The sequence below is a fragment of the Crocodylus porosus genome, unplaced genomic scaffold, assembly GCF_001723895.1.
Source record: "Crocodylus porosus isolate Cpor-Errol unplaced genomic scaffold, CroPor_comp1, whole genome shotgun sequence".
NCBI lineage: Eukaryota > Metazoa > Chordata > Crocodylia > Crocodylidae > Crocodylus > Crocodylus porosus.
In genome coordinates this window covers 7,484,417-7,511,550 of record NW_017728939.1, presented here as the reverse complement: position 1 = coordinate 7,511,550, position 27,134 = coordinate 7,484,417, and the positions used below count along the sequence as shown (strand labels likewise).

At 39.7% G+C, this 27,134-nt stretch overlaps 1 protein-coding gene across 3 annotated transcripts in view; it reads right to left on the bottom strand.

Moving 5' to 3' along the window:
• The window catches only part of NFYC (nuclear transcription factor Y subunit gamma), a 58,906-nt gene that overhangs the window by 16,736 nt on the left and 15,036 nt on the right, over positions 1 to 27,134 (bottom strand). For all 3 annotated transcript variants that reach the window (XM_019547783.1, XM_019547781.1, XM_019547782.1), the window contains 3 exons: positions 10,340 to 10,452; positions 5,753 to 5,824; positions 2,990 to 3,103 (listed from right to left, as the gene is read on the bottom strand). In XM_019547783.1, the coding sequence (XP_019403328.1) occupies positions 2,990 to 3,103; positions 5,753 to 5,824; positions 10,340 to 10,444 (291 nt within the window). In that variant the 5' untranslated portion in view covers positions 10,445 to 10,452. The remainder of the gene's footprint in view (positions 1 to 2,989; positions 3,104 to 5,752; positions 5,825 to 10,339; positions 10,453 to 27,134) is intronic.

Sequence of the window (27,134 nt, the reverse complement as noted above, 5' to 3'; positions counted from 1 at the left end):
TTCCTCCCAAATCAGTTGGATTCTGCCCACTGACACGTGGAATGTTCCCAGGAATTCTGGAATAGATCTGGCGTGCTAGCTATATCAAGTTAAATCACACTCAAAGGCAGAATCAGAGAAACAGCAGCAGCTAGCCAGGGCACTGCAAACTTGGCTAGCTAGCTGTAAGCACATTATTCTGAGACCCTGCAACACACCAAAGCAAGAGGCAAATTAGTAACAGATCAACAGCTTGTGTGTACTCAGAACAAGCTCTGAATACAATCTTCATTTCACTATTTCACTCCTTTTTATCTAGTAATGCAGAAAAAAGTTTAGTATCAAGATAAAAAAAGCAAACTCGACAATCATTTTTGTATGCAATAAAGATCACCGCAAACTGGATAGTACTTTTGGCTTTTTACTTGGACGCAGAAACCCCAGGCTGATGGACTACAGTCCCTCTTCTGCAATAAATACTCTTGATGCTGTAAAATTCAGTCTTTTTAATAGGTTTCTATTTAATGGCTCCTACAGACTTACTAGTGTGCACTTTTTAAGTATACTAATTGCCACACAAGTGGATACTATATAGTAGCCATTATAAAACCAAATATCTTTACTTAAAATATCTCTCTCACTACTGCACTAGGCTAACGCTTAAATGAGGCAAGCATCAATACTATTAACAACCTCCCACAGTTGTTTTTGGGGCAAGAAAGAAGAGACTACTCTTGCTAGTTACTTTTTGAGCCAATTCTAGTGTAAGTGCAAGTGAACCACTAATTTATAAGGTAAATTTAGTTTGATTATATTCCACATTCTGTCAAGGGGGTATACACAAGTGGTAGTGTTATGATATCATAAAGAGGAATTAGAAACATAAAGAGAGCAAAATTCACAGCAACAGCCTGGAAACTGCTTAAAATATTTTAGAGTGGAAGAATATATAACCAGTGGGAGAGGTGGGATGGCAGGGGCAGGGAGGGAGGGTGAGTAAAGGAGAAAGAGTTAACTGGGAATTACGGAGTCTTATTTGGAGAGAAGCATCCTAACTAACATTAAAGGAACATACTTAGCATGCAGGATGGCAATGGAGATGGTTAAGAGAAAGCAGGCAGAACAAAAAGATAAGATCTAGACTCAGCAGACTAAATGCATCAGAAGAAAAATCCATGAAGGAGAAAAGAGCCCAAGGCAACTGTGGGGGGCTGTTAGAAATGACATTATCCCCTAAAAATTACTAGTACTTATCACCTTGGATGGTGATAGGGCTATACACTACTTGAAGAGTAACCATAAGATTAGTGTCACATCAGGATAGCGAGAATCTGAACCGACAAGAGTTAGGCTGCAGTCCATCATTGCTGGACAGCACTATGTCAAGTCCTGACAAAGCTCAAGGGCAAAAGCAGCTGTTTTTTTTTCTTTTTTAAAAGAAAGTATGTTTTTTGTGAATAAAAAACTGCTGAAATGCATGGCTGGAAAGTAGCCTAACCTGTAGGCCATCTTTAGAAATAGTGGGGTTGATTTCAAGAGTTTACACAAGAAGGGGAGATCCTATTTCAGCACTAGAAGAAGTGAAGGAAATTTACTGAAGCTAGAGACTTCTACATGTGATAAGCACAATGTGATTGAGTTAAAAATACCTGCATTTTTTCCTGCTAGCTAGGAGAACAAATTAGAAGGGTTATCAGGCCTCACACTTTAGGTTATCTGAAGCATTTGAGGCATGTATCATCTCGGCATTTAAGTACTAAACAATGGTCATGAAGAAAGAGCGCAAGAAAGACATTTTCTTCCCTTTTCCCCAGGCAGTGTATATTTTAAGGAACATCTTCTCTGGAAAAAGGCTTTAGTAAACAGATATATTCTTGTATTTTTCTTTTAACAGTCAGGCCTGGGTTCAATCTAATTTCCTCTGCCATGGACTTCCATGACTCAGGTCCACTAAAAATGTTTTGAAAGCTAAAGCTGTGTTTCTTCAACTGCGCAGTCCCCATGGAAAGCAGCTGTTTTGCAATGGCAGCTGCTGTGGAGAGGGAGGTAGTCCTAAAGATAACAAGGCCTCAATTAACACAGGTCCTTAAAGATTAGGATCAGGATTTTTAAACTGATTCTGAAACAAACAAGGAGTTATTGGACTTTGAAATACATTAGTGTGAAATTCTTGTGCTGGCTTTTGTTGCTTAAGAGAGTGCTGTTTGCATTTGGTAAATCATGAGACTTCATCTGCTGAAGATGTTCAAGCTCAGGCACAGTAAGCTTCACTAGCCTATCCTGGCAGCAATGGAAAGGCAGAATCAGAGTGACTACATGCACATCCAAGAGAATGGAGGTTTTGGTTTGAAACTAGATGCCACCTTTTACCATCGCGGCAATTTGCCTGTCAAAGTGAAGCAAGGAATCCAGCATGGCCCCAGTGTCACACAATTATCTGTGGCTTGAGGCCTGGAGTGACGACAATTAATGCATACAACACTGGTTATCCCTAGGGATACGTTAGACGGATTTCTGGCTTAGTTTTGTGTGGGGCAATTTTTAGGTTTCTATCTTTACACAGTTTTGCCAATCCCTCTGATTGTGCATTATCTTAACTTTGCTTGTGTTAGGCACATTACTGAAAGAATGCAATCTACGTTGCATGGTGCAGGGGGCATTCCTGCTTGGTGCAGGGAGCTGGACCCGATGATCTTCCAAGGTCCCTTCTGGCCTTAAAATCTATGAATATGAATACAGGTGAAGACTGAGGAAGTGAGGGGTTCCAAAACAACTACACAGACCACAGTTTACTAGCTAACTGCTATAAAAGCAGAGAGAGGAAACCTAAGAATGAAAGCGCAGTTGAAGAAGTGCAGTTGTACACATAATGAGGTCTCAATACACCATAAACATCAGACTATAAAAACATGAATATATACCCATTAAAGGTGGGTGCACATTTAGAAAGTAAAGGGTCAAAAAAGAAGCATGGCAGCTCAAGACCAAGTAGAAGTAGCTTTGCCATTACCTGCAGTGTCCTGCGTTTGTTGTCTTCAGTGTGTATCCACGCCCGTAACGTCAATTCTGTTATGAATATTTGAGCAGCCTTGGCAAACAGCACAGGAGCTTCAGCACTAATCATCTGCAATGAGAAAAACATATCTTATTCATTCATCAATAAGTGTGCTACTGTACTACAGAAACCCTGGAATTCCAGTCACGGAGGTTTTGTAGTATTAACAAATAAATAGTCTATGTGTGACTAACACAGCAATCTGGAAGTTTTAAGGGATTTCCACATTTGGAGCTTCTCATTGAAAGATCTGAAAGTCCAAAGGGCTTCTAGTTTCAAACTTAGCACAGGCATAGGAGGACTGGTCAGCTGTAATTCTCCTTGAAAGAGCATTTAATAAAGCAGCATCAGTTTCATTGCTCAGCTTGCTGGATTACGATACGCCAACACAAAAAGTTTTATTCAGTTCGTCTTAATCTCCAAGAACACAACTGGAATTGAAACACCACAAATAATTTATATGGTGGACAAGCTTCTTGTCACAGAGTGATAGGTTCCTTCTTTCACTCTGATGGATAATCCAGAACAGAGTTCACACTTTTCTCAGACCGATTTATCATGCACCATACAATAGGCATTGTGGAAATTTTGGTTATGACTGACTTTTTGGGGCCAAGTTTCAGAACGGAACACTGTGCTCACCAAGCCCTTAACTTGCGGTTGCAAGTGGTATTTGGTATATGTAAAACTGGGTAGTCAATCATCTACCAGCTTTGCACAGCAAAAATTCTGCACATGAAGAAAATGGCAGAAATTCAGAGGTTACACTGAGACCTTTTCCCAAAATCTGGTCCTTACAGCTAGAGACTATTAACAGTATTTATTTAGGAAGTCACTTTTATATTAATGAATGCAGCATAAAACACAGCAACCTGCACCAAGCTCCATTTTCTTAGTTGTATACAGCTCAAATTCCCTTTCTATTAAAAGTTCTGCTTCACTTTATCTACCTTTGCATTAAATTTATTTCCCAGGATAATCTCCTCCTTACTAAATGAAAGCCACTGATCTTTTGTTTTCCATCTCGCTTTTACCTTCATTATATTGGATTTAGCATTAATTTGGGTAAGGCAGTGAACTGGGACTCAAGAGGTTTGGTTTCAATCTGGTTCAAAGCTGAAAAGAATGATTCCTTTGTACAGATGGACAAAGAACACACCTTTTTATGGAGCTTATTTAAATGTTAAAGATTCTCTTAACCTACAGGTGGTATTCATTAGAAGAGTTCAAGTCATTTAGTCCTTGGAAGTTAGCATCTCAGAGACCTCTAGAGTAAAAGCAAAAAGATCTCTAGCTGTCTCATCAGAAAACACCAAAATATTTATTGTCATTTTGTTTTTCCTATTATGCAAGACGAAGCATCATTTTTACTCACCAGCTCTACGTATAACTTCCTACGTATATGGAAGACTGCAGCATTCTCCTCAGTCACATGCTAAATATTGATTTTTCATTTTTAAAGATTTCAGCGTTTTAGACCTAAAACTTATGCCAGAGACCATCTTCTCTGAATCATTTAACATGCTTAAGTTTTAGGCTAATAAATGAAACACTTTAACTGTCAGGCATTTTTAAGATGTCAATATGTTTGCATTAGTTTTGCAAAAATGAAAACCACAAACACAAAAAGAGGATTGGAAAAGTGACAGACAACACCAGGACACTAGCAGAACTAGGAAAACACCAAAAAATGCCTGGGAAGGACACATGGATGGATGGGACTTGCAACTGAAAAGCATCAGGAAGTCTATATTCAAAACATTAAATGTTTTTGCCCAGACTTTACGGTTTAGGTGAATAATAAAGTCATTCAATTTAATTTGATGAGCACTGTGAAATCCATGAAGTACGTAGCAAAATTAACAAAGTTAGCCTCCATGCTGGTGGTTTTGGAGCTGTCAATGTGTCTAGGGCAAGGGTTTGGCCCTCAGAGCCACGTGCTCCAGCTCACAGGGCTCCTGGAATGGCTGAGAATTTGAGGCCTGGACCCACAGCTGAATCCTGGGACATCTTTCAGAAGTGGTGTTGTAAGCAACAGCTGCATTAATCCTAGCAGCTCCCTGACACCCTACCGCTGCTGTTCATCCCACCACTGGAGGTGGGTTCAGATCTGGACAATGGCGAAATGAGTTTGACACCTCTCATCTAGTGTATTCTGAGCATTTTTTTTTATGTGGAAAGAAATAATTATCTCTAATGTGCTGTGAGGAAGGCTGGTCTATTGATTACGGCAAGGAATTGGGATTCAGTTCGGAAGCTATCATACCTCCCAGTTTAACCTCTGCCAAGTCACATTCCATGCGTCTGCTCCCCATGTGCCGTTACGTTCCTCGCAGGGTGTTTTACAGATCAATTTGTTAACATTCGTTAAGCAATCTGATACTAACAGACAAGGGAGCTTGCCATGTAAAGTACGTAGACAGGTTTGTATTAAACAGCTACTTTATTTTGAAAGATAAATATTTAAACACAATTTTAGAGCACTTCTCAAAAAACACACTCCAGGTTCCACAGGAGGCCTTTCATACTGACATCAGCTTAATTGTTCTATACTAGCTGATGCTGCATTTTAATTCTTGTAAGTTTTCAAACAGACTTGTTCAATAATGTTTTTTAATTAAATGTTGTACTCCAGGGATTGAAAGCTATGCTACTCATTTAAAGTGTTCGTAACTGCATGTTTTGTTTCATAATGTAAAGGAGAAAGCAAGAACTTACCTTCACATCTTCATCTAGTTTCATAATCTTCTTAATACGAGCCAGTGGGAGCTCCTGTACTCTGAAGTCTTTCTGCGGAGAACAACAGGAATACGGTTTATTAAATCTCAAACAATACATAATTCAAAGCAAAGGTAGCATATAAGTGGAACTACAAAGAATCAGGATCAGCTCACAAACAATTTCCTCTAAGAGGTAGTCATTTTTATTCTTGTCCAAAGTATAGTAGCCACTATTCAGCATATTGTGCTCTTCCTTTCATCCACTTTTCGCTGCCTTTCTCGCTGTTATACAGTCAGCAGTGTCTTAGGCAGATGCTGGTACATACCTATTTATCTTGCTCCAAATTCCTTTCCAAATTCCAGAAGGTGGCTGTATAGCAGTGCCATTTCCAAACACTATTTTAGACCAACTCTTGTTTACAGAGAGTGCATTCATTTGGGATACTTTAGACAACCAGAAGGTGTTGAACAAATTCACCAAAAGGACCAGGAGAAAAAAGATGCAGAAGATGAGAAAAACAAGCGTTGGTTGCCAGCATGGGGCCAAGAGTTTTCTTCCCTTTACTTGAACTTGTGGCCAGCTGCCAGTTTCGGCATGAAGCAGATGGCAATGTGGTGTAAAAACTGTTTACAAATGAGCTGCCCAATTTTTTTGCCAATGAAGTGGCTGGCTGGCTCACAGAGAAGAAAGGTCATGGTCTGGAGGGGGAAGCAGGCCACTGGCAACTGGTCCAATTGCCATGCCCTGTTGAACATCCAGCACATACGCAGTCTATAGGAAAGCAATAAGGCGGCAATTATACCCCTTCCTGCAGAAAGAGGACCAAGAATGTCCTGTTAGGGTTTATGTCCAGAGAATAACCTCCAATGCTAAAGGGATTAGCTGTACTTCATTTCTAATGTAACCCCCTTTCCCCAACATCTCCTTACGTCCCTTTTCCCTGCTCAGAAAATAATGTTTCTCCTGAAGCCTTTAAACACTGATAAGCATTCAGTATCTACACATCAGAGGAGGGGATGCACCATCCCTTCTCACAAAGTGCTTTGTAGAATGCCTTCTCCCTTCCAAATGAAAGCTAAGGGGGGAAAAAAAAAAAAATCTGCTAGGCGTAATAAAAGGAAACATGTTTCCCTGGAGAGAGATGTCAGTGCAAATGTTCTCAGTAAAGAGAAGAAAAATTTGCCATCCTCCACTGAGACGGGAGAGGGTGCATTTGGCTCTACTAGCAGGGCAGCAGGAGGCATTTTCATTTAAAAAGGACTGCCTCTGTTCTGCTGGATTGGAAGGAAATGCTAATTCAGTGGGCATAATGCTTGTGATATTATTGTTTCACATCACAAATTAGGGTTTATTTTGGAGGGTGCTTACAAACCAGAGAAAGAGCTCAGGAACTGACTGAGCTGCCTACAATTTCACCTTTCAGCAGCTAAAGGATGTTGAGCTGCAAGTAGCAGCCTGGACTGTCTGTAGGGCAGGGGAAAAGCCCCATGAAAGGTGCAATGCAGCATAGCAGGTACCTCACACCTTTCAGAGCACAGGGAGAGGAAACTTAATGGAGGTTAGGGGCCAAGGAACATCCCTTACCTAAGGCTGGGGGGAAGCTGCTGGAGTTTATTTGGTGATTATTAGGGACCAGAATGATAGCTGGGCAGAAAGCCTACAAGGACAACAAAGGCCCACTAGTATGCCTTTAAACAGAATTTTCTACCAGTATTCATCACATACACATGGCAAGGAGGGAGAGGCGGCAGGTTGCAAACTCGAAGACAGGTAAAAACAGAATTTATTTTTTAAAAGAGAGACCGTAGGAATTTATAGGCAAATCCCCTCAATGTTGAGAAGCTAATTTAAAAGTGCTCAAATTTTTTGATGTTGAGAATGCTGCCAATTAGTGTTAACTGCTGGGAAGATATGTGGATCCTCTGCAAAAGCTCTCAGCAGTGCATCCGCTCTGTAGCTTCTATAAAATATGTGAAAAATATTTTAAATTTAAGATATACTTGCAGGGAAAGTTTTATACCTATAAACAAGTAGTAGAGCTCTTTGATATCTGCTTATCTTTTGCATTAATTTTGGTGTAAGGGAAGTAGGCATGTTGTCTGGCTGCTACTCAGTTAAATAAACTCTAGCTAACAATTCCTCATCTTTCCTTTTTTTCCAAAATAGGTCTCAGTGTTTTCACCAGGCCTCTAATTCTGAAGCTATAATGCATCCTTCATCAGATCTTCTACCAGCCCTCGAGTATAATGCCATTTCTCTTCTTTGCTTAATAAGGGAGGCTGAAATCTCAAGGATTTTTTTGAACTGTGTTCCTATTTTCCTTGAATAATAGCTAAAAATCTGCACACTGCAAAAGCACAAGAATAGAAATTAAAGATCCTCTCAAACAGCAGGCAACCAGAACAGTTTGTACCTCAGATGACTGCTTTGACCCCAGCTACACAAAACATATAAATGAAATCTCAATTTGCTCAGGTACACATATATGGTAGCACACTGTGTATTGGCTTTCTGACAAGACATACAGTAATGTCTGTGCTTGATTAGGTGCAGGACCAGTTAGTAATTGTCCCTCCCCACCAGCCTTGTCCCCCTCGCTTGCACTGTCCTCATTAAAATTTTCATTCAGGCAGAAGGGCTACAATTTGGTAAGCAACATTTTGCTACCTTGCAATGCAATAAACAGATTCACATGACAGCAGTGTTAAAAATTCAATTGCCACACAGAGATGAAGGCAAGCTATAGTTCTCGCACATACAAGCTCAATATACTAAAGGTACAAAGTAATTATTTCTGCTTTATGAATAAACATTTCTAAATCTGCTTCTTGAATTGAGTTGGTGTGTATATGATTAAAGCTTTATCTTTATGGACTACTTTATCAAAACAGGTTTCTTCATTTTAAACACCCATCTTTAAATCAAGCCTTCCTGTTATGTGAAGCGCAATGAAAAAAAAAGACTGCACATTTAAGACAAGACAGACTATATTAATGTTACAATAGAAGCACCAGTCTCTTTAAAAGAGGCTTTTCTGTTACAGGCCCCTTTTCTCCGCCACTCACATTTCAAAGAAAAAATCTGGACTGAAATTTCAGCTTTTCATCCCATCTACAAGCAAATTTCTAAAGTGCGTGTCAAAATTACACTCAGGTTTAAATGATTTGAGTCATGACAAAAGGTAGCAAGCACTGTGTTTTTTTAAACGATGCACTCATTTGCAAAGCTTCAAACGCATCAAAGATTAGACCTTAAACTGGGTACACTACACTCTTCAAAAACAGTATATATGTGAGATTCTCAGGGTGCACTTTTGATCTTAAAACTATCAGTAGATTACGTACCAAAGAAAATTTGTCTTGTTCATACACAGACAATTGTGTAGGTCATTAGGCTACAAGATACCTTTATCTTTGATACCATGGCTTGGATATCAATTATATGTCCTTAAAAATGCAAGGGAAAAAATTAGTCTGCAAACATCTAGATGTTATTAATGTACTGTACACGAGGTTAATAAAGAGATCCCAACTTTAAATAACCTAAAAGTAGTGTATGTGTGTGTTTAGATTCTAAATAATGAAGTTGCAAAACTGTAATTTTTCTCACTTTATTTCATTAAATGCATAAGAGAACTAGGAGAAAGCAAAGTCTCTGTTACAAGGTGTTTTAGAAGTGGTATTATCAAGTGAAGAAAAGCTAGTGGAGTGGGGGGAAGGAAAAAAACCCCAAACCTTGAGTACTGGTACTAAAATCTGCTTTAAATGCTGCTGCTCATAAAACTTGAAATGGTATAAAAACGTGTGTATGAACGTACCAAGTCATGACACATTATAAACCCCATTCTGGAAAGAGAAAATAAAAATCCAACTTTAAGCCACAGATTTTTTTTTCAAATCTGAGAAACATTTCAATACTATGTACACTTAGAAAGTGTCAGCTTTCCAGCAAAAATCTGGAAGCACTTTGACCTGCATATGATGTATTACAGAATATAACAAGAGTAGTGAGCAATACGCTATGTATTATGTTATGCAATATATTCCCAATCTCTTGACCTTCAGTTGGTCTCAAGGTCGGCCAGTACCTGACAATAATTGCACTTACTTACATTATTCCAAAATCTTCTCACTCCCACTTCTCCCAAAAGGTTTTAAAATATTTCTAATGCCCTTTAGGAAACCAACAGCATCTCTCAGTACACTAAAAGTCTTTCCATCAAACACTGTCTCTCTTCTAACAGATTTGGGTTTAAAATCGCAATATGCTCATCATGGATGACTATCACGTCTCACTGAACTGTAAAATTTGTTTCAGCTGGGCTTAATATTTTGAAAAATCTAGGTATTTGAATGAATTGTTGACCAAACTTTATAGCCCAAAGCTCTAACATTCAAAGTTATTGTATAAAGGTGCATGAAACCAGGATCCACCTTGATATACTCCTGCACAATCACTGTGGTGGTCTTCAATACATATCCAAATGCAGCAGGTGACCAGATACTCACAACTTTAGTGCTATGAAAAATGCTGTAACTCTTCCTGTACTAGAAATTTTCCGAAAGTTTCCTGAGACTTTCTTACCACTGTTAGATTTCGTATCTCCTCCATAACCCGAGGCCAGAAAGACTGAAGACTCTGCTGAGCATCGCTACTGCCAGCTGCGCCAAAACCACCATCTGTGGACATTTTGGTAACTGGAAGGAAAAAATGACAGTATTAAGAGGGAAACTGGGTTTGCAGAGTCCTAAAGTCTTCTTGGGTCTCTCCAGGAGTTTGGGCAGGGAGTCGGGGGGAAGGGACCCTCAAAATAAAACAAGTTTCACAAGTTCACACAATAAACAGTGATAAAACACCTGTGCTCTTTGGGGGAGGGCCCACTTGCAATATAATTTCAAAGATATAAGGATGGCTACAAAATTTAGGATGCTCTCCCCATTGTGTTTTATCATCCAAATACACACATTGTACATCTCCTCCAAGAGGTGGGTCATACCATCTAACAAAGTGGGTTGGTTGCCTATGAAAGCTCCTGCCTATCTAAACCAGCAAGTCTTTAAGCCTAAGCACATACAGTCAAAAAGCCCAAGGTTGAATCAATTTAATCTTCACAGGTCAGTCTAAGCTGCGTAGACTGAACCAATAAGCAACGGGCTTCCTTGCACCCGGGGGCAGGGCCACGGCCAGGCTGATTTGCCCTGGGTCCCACACCCTGCTCAGGTTGTCTTGTCTCTGCAGATTTGAAACAGTTTCCGATCACTTATACCCGTTTATGTGTAATTTCTGATTGTAGCCATTAGAAACAACCCTGGTCCCCTAGGCCTTCTTTTTACTCCAAAAGGGCATACAAAGTATCCATAAAAGATTTCAAAGACTGCTAATACTACAGATGGGAAAGATTTTCAGTAGATTTATTAAACTAAACAAAAAAGAAGACAATAAATAAATTCCAATTTTGCTTCCCCCAACAATTAATCAATTTAACAAGATCAAAGAGGTCTTGGCAAGCAACTGTTATTCTGCCTTAACCCATGCCTTGGGTCCACCTACGGTAAAATTAACTTTGTTGGCACCCATTGTGGCTAGCTTGCTTCTCTTGTGCCTAGATATTTCTTTTCTTTTGTGCCTAGATATTGCAGAGATTTCAGCCTCAACTCACGAATGCCCATCTATATTCAATATTATTTTAAAAAGATCAACCTAAAATTTAGAATTGTTTTTATAGTTGTACACCTACTTCAGTTCTGTCAATTTCTGCATTTTTTAAATCCCAGGTTCTTATTTTAAAAATACCTCTCCACCCCTCTAAGATTTTTTGCAGGTCAAACAAATGGAAAAACTACCTGGCCATAAGCAAAGCACTGTTAAATGCATAAAATAAATACAGTAAGAAAAAGGGCTCTGATCTTTAAAATTAAGGTAAAATGCTACTGACAGAGGGAGAAGAAAAGATGAACTTTTGTGGGGCTTTTAAAATGGAAGTTTTCAGTTACTTGTCTGTATTTGTGCAACTTTACAAAATAATGCTGGTCAGCCATTGAGTACACCAAAAATGTCTGACTTCAGCAAATTCTGTTTGACTTTAGGACTACATGAAATCTAACTGAAGGATTCCCTATAGCCTGCACCTTGCTAAAAAGCAACTTAGAGTGTATTAACACCTGGGATAGAAATCAAAGAACATGGGAGATGCAGTAACTGAGTTCTGACCTTTCTATTTGACCACAATACCAAAGGAAAAAGAAAAGACTGGAAGACAGCTAGCTATGCCACCATCATATCAACTAGTGTGACAACCCTTCCCTAATTGGGTGGGACAGTCCTGGAATGGGAACATCAAGTCCCAGGCCCGGGCTACATGACTCTTGGATAGCATTTGTCCTGAATTTGTAATGTCATTCATGGATCCAGGTTTTCTGTTCCCTGCAGAAAAGCATGGGAAATGGTGGGTTTCCTTTGCAGGCTGGCAGTGCGTCCTGCCCAGCTGAGACTGTGCATGAGGCTTGGGGCCCGGCACAGGAATGCGTGGTTGCCTGGCCCAGCCGGGGAACGGGATAGAGCCGTGTGTGGCTTGTCCAGAGGGCAGCAGTGGGGCTGGTTCCTTGCCACTGCGCACACTCCTGGGGAGTGGGTCATGGAAGGGCACATGCCCCGCAAGACTTGTGCACAGTGGGGGCTGACTGCTGCAGGATCGGTGCTCCGCACACTGTTGTCCTCTCCCAGAGGTGTCCGTGGCCCACTGGGCAGGACCTGGCATGGGAGGGCAGAGAAGCTTGGTGCTGCTGCTGCCAGGTGCCATGCACTGGCCATGACACCATGGCACGGCACCTTCTGCTGACCCAGCAGCAGCAGGGGCGGTGGTGCAGAGATGTGCCCCCTGCCGCTGCTGAGCGGGGAGGGGGCACCTTGCCAGGGTGGCACGGGGCTCCTGCAGGGAGGGCATTAGGATGGGAAGCCCTGAGCCCGCAGCCTCCATGGGCTTGGCTCAGCTCTGCTCCAACTGTGCCACCAAGGAGGAGGTGGACTTGTGTCCCGCCTTTCCATTTTTAAAAGTGGCAGTCACCTTATCATCAACCTCTAATTTACACGCAACTAAACCGGATCCAATCCTTTGCCTTTCCTAAGTAACTGCAATGTAAGCGAACACAAGTCTTTCGCCTTGTAGCTACTACAGAAGCAAACCCTGTTTCTAGGGTCAAAAATCTTTTATGGGATTTAAGCCCAAAGTGGCTAATTTAGACAACCATAAAATATGCTTAGAAAATGCTCTAACTACAAAGAAACAGTGTTACAAAAATAAGAAAAATGACGTATGGGGGCATGGTTTCTCGAGTTCCTGACAATACTCTGGCAATCGTTAAAGCTCTGGCAGAAGAATGCTTGAGAAGTGCTGGTTAGACACTAACAACATTCCAGTCGTGATGGCACGTATGAATTACAGAAACAGAGTGCTGCAGGACAGAACTTGTTATTCCCCAAGCACAAAAAATGTTTTAAGTGAATGTCAGAAAAGTCACTGCTCACTTCCCAATGGAACAAAGCCCGAGTTAGCTAGTGAATTATTAGATCTTCTTCTGGGGTCACCCAAAGCTGCTTTGATCTTTTTGTTAAAAACCCACCCTCTCCATCCAACCCTCATTCTTCAAAGTTCAGGAGTCTGTAGGGAAAAAAACAAACAAACTATGGGCTGCTTCTGAAAAGATAAATCTCAGCATACAAAGATATTTGTGTAGGGTGATGTAATGGGAAAAGACATAGGGCCAAATTTAGACCTAGCATAAGCAGGCACAATTCCCATTTTCTTTTGAACCATTGTGTATAATGGCTTATTCCAGTCATTTCTCAAGCTGCAAGAGGAGCAAAGTAATTTTAAATTTTACAATATGACGTAGTTTCAAATGTCATCCGGGGCAATGGCTGGTAGATTTTAAGACTCCACTGTACCAAATACAGTAATGACTTTCCATAAAAATATAAGCTGGATAATTCTAGAGTGGCTTACTGATGGGAATTTACTTCTTGTACACTCTATACTTTTCAGTTCAGACCATAAAGGAGCCTTACAAGTGGTTACATTAAAAACAAATTCTGGCTGGTTTGAGAGAGCAGGACAAAGACGAATTCAGAGATGAAAACTGTTGCAATTATGACAAAAGAAAGGCAAAAATCATTGTGTGTGTGTAATATACACACACACACACACACACACAAAATGACTTTTGCTTTTATACACACACACGGTGTTGATAAAGTCCTTGTGCAACTTTAAACTTTAATAACTTTGGATGTATATGTGATAGAAGCAAACTGTAAACAACGACCGAGAGCATAACTCATTAAGTTTTAACACAATCCAGCTCAAATTCTAGACTTCAACATAACTGCCATCTTTCGTGATGCAACACTCAGTCTGATTGTCCAACTCTTAGAAAGCATTTTCCAGTTGCTGTTGAGTGATTTCATGAATTGCATTTGTGATCCTTATCCTATGCATAGCTTACACTATGCTAAAAAAATTAATAAATTATGCTTTCAAATCGCCATTTACAGTTTGCTTCTATTATGTGTATACCCAAAGTTTTTGAAGTTTAAAGTTGTACAAGGATTTTATAAATACCCTGCATATAGACATAGACTTTCTGGAAAAAAGAACAAAAAAGACCAACAAGCCACTCAGTAGCACCAACTGGAACTCATTTGCATAATTATCTAGAAGCTAAGCAGCTTCAAATATTTAAAAGGAACAAAAATAAAAATATTATAACCAAATTCTGACTGTTTTCTTTCTGCTTTGTCATATGACGCTCAGAAGCATCATTTTAGGAGCATAATGCAAAGTAATCCTTCAAATCTGCTCTGCGTGGCCACTATTCCATTATATAACTGAACTCATACGTCAATGCCACTAGCACCACAGGGACTTTTCCCAAACCAGTGATGCAACTGAGTCAGAAGGCAAAAGCACTATTTTTCTGTGGTTTTACTTCAAAGATTATTTGCATTTAGGTCTATTTAATTGCTATAATGGAATGAAATACTAACGGCAAGAAACAGAGAAGTAAAATAAAAACTGACTCATTAAAAAAAGACAAACACTAGGAAAACGTTTATTTCTAAAGCCAACATGGATACTACTAACTTGTTTTATGGGAGCAACCCTTACAGAAACCCTCTGAAAATGCTTGTAATTAAAATGGAAACAGAAAAGTTTTTACAAACACAAGTATCAGGGTAGAAGTGTTTAAAAAAACATTACAGCACTACCCTGCATGAGAATGAAAAAGTGTCGAGAGACTATCCAGTAAACACTGTCAAGTCTGAGCAAAATTCTGGAAGTGAAGAGAAAGATAGTAAAAAGTCCACTCCATTTTTAATTCCCATCTCCAGTTTTAAAATGGCATTCATAAGAGGTAAGGCATTTACTAATATCTTGCCAGCATCACTTAAAAAAAAAAAACAGCTACTGGCCTAATACATGCAAACTTCTGAGTCTTCTAATTCTGAAGGTAAAGTCTACATACACCAAGGCATGCCGAGTTCCTGGCATCTTTTACTATGCTGCCAGAAGTCATACTTTTGACAGAGCAAGTGAAATACAGATAGTGATCTTCACTGCAGACGCTGACCATAACTCATTCCTGATATCACTAATGAAAAGCAGCACAAATTCTCGGTTTTAATCAAATACATCCTGTAACTTTGTAAATTTAACCCAACACATCCTGCACTCCAACTCCAGCCCCCAACATCTATGAAACTAGACTGTTCAAAATGACAGCTGACTACTTAATACATTCTTGAGTGGCAGAAAAGGACAAATGTTCAAATTACATGAAGGAAAAAGATTTCTTTTCAACTTTCAGTATGTATGAAAATAAGTTTTTTTCTTGAGCTCCATATATGAATACGCATTAGCCCAGGCTCCCGAAAGAACTCAAAACCAGTTTAATCTTGTCATTACATTTTAAAAAGTCCTCTCAGTGAACAAAAATCCTATTGTCCAAGTAAATAAACACAAAACCAGTATTTCAGAATGAAAAATTAACAGACTGATATTTGATTCAAAAATTAAATTGCTACTTTAAGTAACATAGTTATTAGGAAAAGCAAAAGAGAAGCCAGTTCTAGGCAAGTATGGATCTATTAATGATTATCCAGACTAGAGTAAAAGCCATGCAGCTGTAAACAAGAGTTATCAGTGGGCTGTTACAGATGCCTATCAATATGCTACCCTTATGGAAAGGATGTAAAACAATCCTGTCTGTTAGTATATCCTAGGCAAAGTAAAACATCTTGAGATGCCATTACAGAGTCAGTGGCACAAGTAAAAAAAAAAAATAAAAAAAATTAAAGAATGTATTTGATTTATAAAGTCAGTCTTTAAAAGGAAAGAAAAAATGTCCTGGGGTTTTTGTTAGCTCAATGTAATATCTCAGGATTTCCAAAATGCAGAAACTTGTCATTCTGAAACTCTAGCTATCATTTCATCAAGTAGATGAATTCTGTACAGTTTGCAGAACACAAGGATGGATTTAAAGAAACACATTATAAATCAGATACCTGAGCTCTGTAGAGGGATGTAGGCCTATAGTCCAAAAATATAACACCACTAACCTATAGTGATGAGGGGGAGAGGTAAAGGCAGGTGGAAATCAGCACGGACTAGATCTTGTCTACCCAAGAAAGACCTATTAATTTGATGAAATCAGTATATTTAGGTCATGCGATCCCCTTTGTGTGTGCAGAAAGCTCTCACCAGACAGAACCTAAATGTGGAGTGCCCTTGAAAAGGCCACAGATAGGTCAGAGGTGCAGGTAACTCCAACTAGGGCATCAACATTTGCAATTATAGGTCATCTTTCATCCAGTAAACTTGAAAAGCCAAAAGCCTTACAACCCGCTCTACAGAGGCAGGTAAGTACTATGCAACTGCAGTTTTAGAGAAGAATCAAACCAAGGTACTAAGATGAAATCATTACTAAGGAGGGATGAAGGAGTCAGAAAGGTCAGACACAAGCATCTCAAGTTGAGCACTCAAAAGTTAAGCACCCAGATCAGAGGGATAATCTGACTGAACTAAGCAAAAGGACAGCAAAACACTTCCAGAGCCAGGAACTGAATTTAGAGATTTTTTTGGCTACTTCCCTCATGCTGGAGTCCCAGATCATAATTACCCCCAATATTAATAAGGGACAAAGACTGTGAGCTCTACAGGGAACAACCTGACAGCCTTGTGAAAGAAGGTGCCTCTGAACTTAATCAAAAGCTCTCAAGATGACAAACTACTGAGTTGAGAATATATATCAACAAGGACTCTGCTAATACCAGCAGCAGCAGAAGAAACAAAGATCACAGTGGGCGCATCCACACGTGCGCTTTAATGCACAGCAGCCTATTTTACTGTGCATTAAAGCATTGTGTAAAAAAAGCATGCTATTACACTAACGCACAGTAAAACAGGCTACTGCGTATTGTCACCTAAAAACATGTGTTTGCATATTATGGCAGCTGAATGCACATTAATTTAGTACCTCATATTGGAGATACTAAATTTAATATGCATTAGGAAAAGTGCATTAATGCACATGTGGACATGCCCAGTGCACAGGATAAATCAGACAATAAAGATCATTTATACTAATGATCAGCATTTACAGTGCTACACTGTGTAAAACAGCAAACGTTTTTTCCATCTCAAGTCTTTAAAGAAGGGAAAACCCAGACTAAGATGCCCAAAGTTGAGGAGGATGGGGGAAACGAAATAAACAGTTTTATGTGAAGTTCCTAAGTTTGCATTCCATGCTTGTAGTGAATGTTTCAGTTTTTCCCCCACTTTACACTTGGAAGCTATATGTTAACAGCTAAGAGAAAACATCCCATACATGACAGTTCTTCAGTACAGAAGACAGACAAGGACATCAAGTTGTAGTGACACTTCTTGATCTGGGTTAATTTTTTTTTCAGCCAATAGTAAAACTTGCTGAAAAATGCAGTTTTGAGGAAGAACACTCCCCCCCCTTCCCCGTTCTGACTTTAAAGAGGGGAAAAAATACTGCACTGTTATAGTCCAGTATTTTCCTAAGCAAATAAGCTTATTTGGGTAAATGCCTTATCTTTTATTAGGCCAACTGAATAGTTGGAAAACCTGTTCTTTACAAGCCTTTGGGCACAAGCATCCTTCTTCAGGCACAGGGAGTCAGAGGGAATAGGTGTTGTTTAAAAAAATCAACTAAAATGAAAACTCTCATTGGACTCATCATGAATAGCTATTTTTTCTCAATTTTGCTGGGGGAAAAAAATCTGTCTCATGTCAGAATCCGTTTAAACAAGATAAACAGAAAGCACAAACATAAGGAAGCTACTGTAGTGATTTAACTGCAGCAGTTTCTAAAATAAAATTGTCTTTAATTGGTACAAGTGTAATGTGCAGAGCAGACTTCATGATACTCTACACCTCTTCTGCTGAAGGCCTGTATCTGTGAGCCACTGGGATCGTCATGGTCCCCAGTTTGAGACCCCTCCCCATGTTCCTGTCATCATCCTTTCAGTAGAGGAGAGGATCCCATGAGTCTGACTGACAATGCCTTTCTGCAGAGTGGCCAGCAGGACTTCTGTTGCAATATATAAGACTGAGAACCACACCTCACTACTTCTTGCTGCCATTTTGGGGTGACTTGTATATTTTCAGTTTGGCCACCAAATTAAAGGAGTCATTATTCACATGGCTCTAGAAACCAAGCCTTCCAAGTAAAGCACTGCAGTTTTGCTTTCCAGAGAGGCTTCATGGTTGTAGCAATCCAAATTGTCCATGGGGATGGTATCACTGTTAGAGTTGCTCAGCCAAGGAAATCCTGGCTTTATTTCTGCTGAGAAACAAGTCTGAAAGTCCTGAAATCTTTGCCCTCATAACTGGGGAGCTAGTTGGTGGGTTCAGGACCTATGGGCATTTTTACACGTGCTCCAGCACATTCTGATTAGGACAAATTGGAACAGAATTGATTAATCATCTTTCTAATCAGAACGCTGCAGCATGTTGTGCATTCAGCATCCCGCATTTCGAAATGGCTGTGGGGTGCTTTAACTAAAGCTTGTCAAATGAGCTTTAGTTAAAGTGCTCATGGCCACATTTGGAAACACAGGACACTCCAGATGCCACAGGCACTTTAATTAAAGCAGCTCCCGAGAGGCTCTCCCCATCCCCTCCCCAGCCCGGAGCACATGTATAGGAACTCCAAGATGCTGTCTCTAGCCACCAGATAAGATAAAACTCTCCAATAAGACAAAATAATATCTGTCCATATAAGACAAAAACTCTCTAGTAAGACAAACCTCTCCTGACTAGATCCCTCAACAATCAAAAGCAATTTCCATTTTTCAGGGAAGAAGGCTGAAGGAGACTGACCAACTTGCCTATGGCTACAAAACAAGTCAATAGCTGAATCAGAGTTTTTTGGCTTGTAGTGGTATATTAAACATGGGACTAAGTTACTCCTATATTTTTTCTGTTTGCTTTAATGCTTATATCTAAGAGGATTTTGTCATCTAATATGTTTACAATCCAAACATCAGTGCTGCATTCTTAATTGGACTGTTCATTTTTGCCTTTAATTCATGAAACAATTAAATTATAAATAAATATGCACTTAACTACAATTTTATAATGTATGAAATGTAGGTTTTCAATGCAGGCAGTTTCAGGAATAAAAAGTGATCTGCCTTTTGTTGTTCTGCTGGATTCTAGTATATTTCTCAAATATAAAAAGAATAAAACCTCCAAAAATGGTTAGCACTAAAATGAAAATGGTCAAAGCTAACCAGCAGCTTGCTGTTGGTGCTACAAGGCCTGCTACTGCAAGGAATTTACCAAACATTTTTCTAACCATTAAGAGGATCAGGTACAGAAGAGAAAGAATAATTCAGACCCTTTGGTTTGGTTTTTTTTTCCAAAGGCATCGTTCCTTCAACATGAAATAAAAAGCACAATTCCCACTGACGACACAAAAAAATTGGAAACCAACAGAATTAAATATGTGTATGTAGAGCTGGAATATGAACACGCACATCAGTTCTTTGTCAAAATTTACAATTACATGTATAAATACCAGGGGTGCGTGAAGTGGGCCCTATTTAATTCGGATTCGGCCCAAATCAGGGACAGCGATTCAATCAGTTGATTCGGATCACTGTCCCCGATTCGATTCGGCCGAATCTGAAGATCCAATGCTGATTCAGCCATAGACACAGCTTTAAGTGTTTTTTCTACATACCTCGAGGCATTGGGCGTGGCTTGTGAATGCTGGGATGCTGGGCCAGATAGAACGTCCCACAGGAGTGCAGGGTGTCCTCCATGTGCTTGGTGGCAAACCTGGAAGTGGACCAGAACTACTTCTGGTCCACTTCTGGGTCTGCCAGGGAGCATGCTGGAACCCCCACCCCAGCACAGCAATCAGCCGTGGGGGGACTCCAAGTGCTCCCCACACCAGACCCAGCAAGGCACCACTCGCTGAGCCAGGAGCACATGCGTGAGGGGGGTCCCCAGTGCGCTCCCCAGCGGACCCTAAAGTGCTTCTGGTCCACTTCTGGGTGTGCTGCCAAGAGCGCTGGGGAGCCCCCCTGCGCTCCTGTGGGACACTTCATGTGCCCCAACAGCACAGCATTCATGAGCCATGCCTTGCTACCTAGAGGTATGTAGAAAAAACATTTAAAGCTGTGTCTATGTCCAAATCTTTCTGAATCTCTCCAAATCGATTTGGAGGGTTCCAATTCAATTCAGAGAGGTTAAAGAGTCCTCTCATTCTTTTCAGGTTTGGAGATTCGGCCACTGAACCACACCAAATTGAGTGTGAACCACACCAAATTCAGGGACCAAAGCTTCACACAGGCCTAATAAACACACATATATAGCTTTATGGAATATTTGGAAAGTACAAACAAAACTCTAGACTAAAAAATCTCTCAAACTTCAAGGACAGTTACCAGAATCTGCCCCTTGTTTTAGAATCAGGTATGCAAGGCTACATTTATCATCTTTTTTAAGATATTCCCTGCAAAACGAACTACAGTGTCAAACAGTTGATTATGGCAGCAACAGAAGGAAGTATGTAGCAAAAAAGAAATATTTTTACAAAAAGGGGCACGTGGTTTAACTGGATTTTAATTAAACATTTCTTTAAACTTAGGAAACAGCAGGGGCTTTTCGTAACTGCAAAAGAAATAAGCTGCAGGTATACTGCAGTTGGGAAGACAAACTGCCCACCTTTTACAAAGGAGTAGAGTATTCAGGTCAGATTGCAGAACAAAAACTTTTGAGTTTGAAAATGAACTGCCCAAGAAGATATTCTACAGGCCCAGCAACATTTTAGCTTCCTGAAAACTGGTTTCTCAACTACTGATCAATGGCACTGTACATCTACATGAGAGTTTCCCCTGATCCAGTCCCAAGAGCTTACTGTGATCTTGCTTTGAAACCATCCTCTGGGAAATCAAACCAATGGTCTGGTGACTACTTCTGAAAAAGAAGCTGTGCCTGAACTTGCTCCCCATATCTTTCTACTTAAAAGCCTACTCAAGAGGATGCGTGAACTTTCAAACATGCAGCTGACCCACCTTTCATGAAATAATGTTGAAGAGTCAAATGTCTTCCATTAACCATTGCAAACAATATAACTTTTATTTAACACAGGCCAAATATTTCTTAACCAGTTTTCATAGCAAGAATGTACTCTTTTCACAAGCATAACATATTAGCTCCTGACCACACAGGATCACCATGATGGAAAGGGTTGGGGAAACTCTACAATTTCCAGACAACCAGCAAAGTTAATCCTGCAATGCATACGGATTTTCTTTCAAACCACCACTGCAGACCAGGGGTTCTTAACTTTTTCTGTACAAGAACCCATTAGTAAACATCAATGGCCAGTCCCAACCGAGTGCCCCTTACTTCCAACCCACTGCCCCCCACCCCCAGCCTCCCAGTGTGTGGGGTAGGGGGTGGGTGTGTGGGGGGCCCCAAGCAGCCCCTTACAGGCTGGAACCCTGCCACCCTGCAAGGGAAAAGCACTGGGTTTCACATGTTTTTCTCCTTCAAAGGAAAATCCATTTTTAAAGTTTGTTCGCAAGCCTTTCATATATTCTTGCAACCCACTTTTGGTTCGCTACCCATGGGTGGAGAAACACTGCATGGACACCACCTGCTCAATCCTTTTCCTCTGCTTCTCAGCCATTAGAGTTCTAGTGTGGATTCTTAACGTGGTAGGACCTAGTTAGTCTTGCCTACATGAGAACCTACCATCGCTGGTAGCAGCAATATAGGGATCACTGGGGGTGCATCTACGCATCGCCATACTTTATTACTTCCTTTTGGAAGAACTAAAGCATGGTGCAATACAGATGGTTATTGCATCGTGCACACAGGTAGATTTTGCTGCTACATTGCCGTAGCAGTGCACTATACCAGGGAAGTGTGCCACTATGGTGATCGCTACGTCACCATAGCGCACCATAGGGTGACATACTGCATCACTGCAGTGCAACATGTAGATGTCACTGTATAAAGCAGAGGGCCAAGCCCTCACTGGGAGACCACTCTGAAAAATGTTCTAGCAGCTGTGCTATAGTACCTCTGTTAGTATAGGAACACCACACATTACACTGAAGCAAGTAGTAAGGTGCACGTAGAACTTGACAAGTTCAGCCCTCCTGAAATACAAGTCTGGTCACGCAGAAGTCATAATGTGTGGAGATGAGTAAGTATTGCATGGCAGTTGGAGGGGCTTCCCATTTTTGAGGATTCCTGAAAACAAAGAGCAAAGTGGATCTCTGACCAGTAAAGACCTAGGTTGACATACACTGTCAGTTCCACATGCCAAATGAAAAGATGGGAAGATCTGAATCTGTACATTCAGCTGGTATTTGTTTCTAGTTTTGCTAAGACAAATTAATAAAAGTACAAGGAAATGTTTCATAAGCCGGGGGGGAAAACATTCACATTTACAAAAATATTTTTGTACATCTGTTTAATACTTTGGGACCGAAAAGAACCTGATTTCAACACACCACCACTGTACTGCAATGAGAACTTGTATACTAGAAAACACAATAAGGAACCCCTATTTGAACATCATGGATATCAGCATTTGTATATATCTGGAGTCTTCTAGAATTACTTTAATAAAAACCACACTATACATCAATGCTTTATTCCTTAGCAAGCTAGTTCTTTAGTAGAAACAAACAGAATACATGCAGAGCTGCTCTAAAAAAATGAGAGAAGTGATCAGATGAGAGAAAGACTGCTTCCCAATTTATATGGATTTCCTATTTTGCAAGAAAAAATTATCTTGAATAAGCAGTTAAGAAAGACTAAATAATCCTATCACATCTGGTTCATTTGTCTGAACCAGTGTGGGAATGGTCCCTGCAGTAGTTTTTAAAAGCTTTCTCCAACTGCTTTTTAAATGTTTCTCATCTCAGGGAACAGGGAATGAGGAGGCAGGGGGAAAAGGGACAAAGTTTCCAATGATTAAAGCAAGCAGCAGTACAAATGTATTCCTGTAAGCACATTTCACTCCAAAAGCACTGTGTACACATAAACCCTACTACATACACACTTTATAAGAAGCCTAAGATTCCCCTCCTTTGGGTGGTGACTGACATCCGATTTTAGCAACCACCGAAGCAATAAACCACAGCCTCAGACTGTTCCTCAAGCAATACTGCTCTTTGATTTACCCTGCAGGACCTCTGTGTATTTCCCAGTTACCTTTGAGACGCATAATAACCATGTTTATATCCCCTAACTGGAGTTAACTGGTCACAACTGGAATTAACTTCAAAAGCGACTCAACGGTAGTCACTTTTACATTTTATATGGACTCCTGGCACATGAGCTTAGGGCGACTGATGTGCCCCACTTTCCTATAGGATTCTGTTCAGCTGTTAGAACTCGCTGTTCAGACTACCACCAGATCAGATAAAGACTAACTACATCTTCTAGGGAAGTGAGGTAGCATGTTTTTTTATCCTCTGCAATCAATATTGCCAATAAATCTCAATGTTCATATCAGGCTGTAGGGTATTAATTCAACTAACAGTTTTTAAAAATCTACAGGAAGTCTTGTTATGTCCTTGGAAAGAACGCAATTAAACTTCACAGCGTTTATGAAAATCTCATTAGGAAGGTGAGTTGTCAGATCTCCAGAGATTTGTAGCAACGTCCTCACTGCCTGTATTTTACTTCTTAAAGGTTATTTGTTTTATAGCAGGGCCATGGTACTGCCAGAGCCCCCCAAAATACTTCATCATTCTGTGACATTTCTCCTCCCACTTAATTGCAAAATACACCAGAATATAAATATTTAATCATAATAAGAAGCATTCATATTATGATAATACTTTAAAGCCCCAGCCAAGACAGGGCGGGGGTCTGTTGCTCCCTGCATTTTTTTTCAAGCCATCACTTCCATCTGTGAATTGTGAATTCAATTCTTTCAATGCTTTCTGCAATTCTGCAGACTTCTTGGAATAAATTTAGCAGTGCATAAGCCAGGATTTAGCCACATTACAGCCATCAGTATTAATGGGAGTCACATCCAAATAACTTGCATTCCACCAAAAATATACCACTAATAACTCATATAGGGTTGTAGCAATCCTGCATTATTTGTGCCATGCATGCGTCAGGCCTGGGGGAGGCGGGGTGGACGGGAGGGCTAGGAGGAGCTGGGTTGGAGCCAAGCAGCTTCCGTGGCATGGGAGGCAGCTTCCAGCTTATCCTGGTGCATCAGAAATGCAGTATGTATAAATTAGGACTAAAATATAGGCTTGAGTCAAAAGGATTTTGGCACTTCTTTCTGTTGAGAAGTTTACATGATAGTTCCAAAAGCTTCAAAACATAATGCCATAAGGCTGTGTTAAAAAGCAAGAATCTTCCTTCGGATGTTAGCAAACATCATTTGCAGACTCCAACAGGAATCTGATGTCCATATTCAAAATTAATACGTAGCCCTTAATTTTTTTTCTTTAAATAAAAGCCAAAAATCTGCAAGCCCTTAACTTCTTTCCACAAAACACTTCAAATGCTTCCTTCCAATACCTTACCTAAAGAAACTTTTACAATTCCTTAGTTATAGCTGAATGTTTTTCTTGTTTTAATCTCTAGTGTCCTATATGCTTAAATGACTCAGGTGCATAAAATATAAGTAAAAACAATGTTAGCACATACTGTGCAGGCAGCTAGAAGTGGTCGACTAGGGCAGGCATAGGAAACTCCCATCCAATGCAGTTCAAAAGCACTGTATGTAATATGTAGCATTATTTATTTGTGTAAAAACAGTGGACACAAGGCTTTATACAATATTAGTTCCACAGAACCTCTATTACAAATAATCTATTTTCACAGATGAACTGAGGCACAAGAGTGGAATGACTTGCCCAAGGTCACGGTCTGTTGCAGATACCAGAATCAGGCCTTACTAATTCCCAACAGCATATGCAATGCATTTGGCCAGACTGAAGGAAGAGAACACACATGAAATGAAACAGAACTTAACTGGCCATGTGACTTTTTCTGATATTATGTGCAATTCATGAGATGAAGTCTCTACTCTCACAAAAGCTTATATATGATGAGCTTTAAGCATACTGGCATCCCTGTTGAATTTAATAAGACTAAGTGATGTGTTAAAAGGTAGGCATGTGCACAAGTCACTGTAGGATCAGGTACCAACTCTCCACCTCTTCTGTAATTACCTGTGAAAGGGAGCCACTATTTTTAAAACAGCCTGGCAAGCACATTGGTAGGTCATGCAGACTGTACACATAAACCAAAGGGGGGGGAGAGAGGAGGGAAAAGCCTTTTATACATAGAGATGAGTGCATAAATTCCTGTATTAGTAAGCCTAGAGCAGTGTCACTTAGTTGCTAAAGCACAGGCAGGACCCCATTGCTGTAAATCATATGTATACACTGCAATGTTGATCAAGTCAAAATTGCTATACCTCAGTTTTGCTACCTATAAACTGTAGGGATATCTGCCTTTATAAAACATTTAGAATAAACTAAATGCAAAATATCTGCAGTGCTATCTATATGATTTTGTATGCAGAAAGACTAAGTGTACATATTACGCAAACTTGTTTCACTTAATTTTAATCCTAGAGATGATCTCCAATCTTGCTTTATAAATTAGACATAAAAATACCAGAAGATTTGTAAAGGTAAAAACACTAACAAGATGCCTTGAATACTTTCATTGTAAGGCATTAAATTAAATGCCAGGGAATCAAGTATAAACTGTTCTATAATGCAGCACCTAACCTAAAGTATCATACTGTACCTGTAAAACACTCAACTTGAATGTCTTTAAACAGGAGGTCCAATTAAAAACATAAGCAGAACTAAATCTGAATTGCTGTTTGTGTCAGTTAGTTTCCTTTCTGCCTTTGAACCAGAGAGCGCAAGGGTCAGAGTGAAGATTTGCTGCTTTGGAAGTTAAACATTCACTAATTTTTAATGTGTTTTCCTTTTGCATTGCAGTCTCTGTCCAGGCTTGGTTTTGGCATCAGCAAGATTTCCTCCCTGATTACAGAATAAAAATAGATGCTAAATGCCCCAAGACACATTAAGGCCTAATGTTTTTAAGGTGTACATTGCCGATATTCAACTGCCAATGAATGCCAAACTGTTAAGTTTTTTTAAATAAATCTGAACACTTTTAAAATAAGATCTAGTTCACACAACAAGATACTATTTGGGGTATATACTAAAGCAGTATCAAAAAAACCCTTTTGTCTCAAATTTTCATCTCAGTTTTTCAGAAAAATGTAATACACAGCTGGTGCTACATACTGAGGTTTTATAACTTAAACAATGGTAGGTGGCATACATTCACAAATTGTACTAATTTCCTAATTTAGGAACATGAAAACGCATGCTTTTATTTATGATCCTAAAAAGAAAAAATAGTAGTAAATGATATTTAAAATGCATCTATTAAAAAAAAAAAAAAAATCACTTGACCTCAGAAGCTGAATTTTTAATAGCCAATGCAGTGTAGTTTTATTTCACTTTAAGTACTGATGAAGGGCGTGTGGCAACTATCCACTCCCAAAACATGGTGCATCTTATTCATATTTGTACTTTATGTAAACTACTGAAACTACAGGGCTTGCATTTGACATCATATATGTCAAAATGGATTTGTCACATACCTCAAAATGTATTTAAGTACTATATTCTAATGCCAAAAACTGAAAAAGAGGACTTCTTCCATACAAACAAACATTTGCAGGACCTGATATATGCTACTTTGGGCTGCAGTAAGACAGTAGTATGAATGTAGCATTTCAAACAGCTCTTATACAGAATGTGCTTTGAT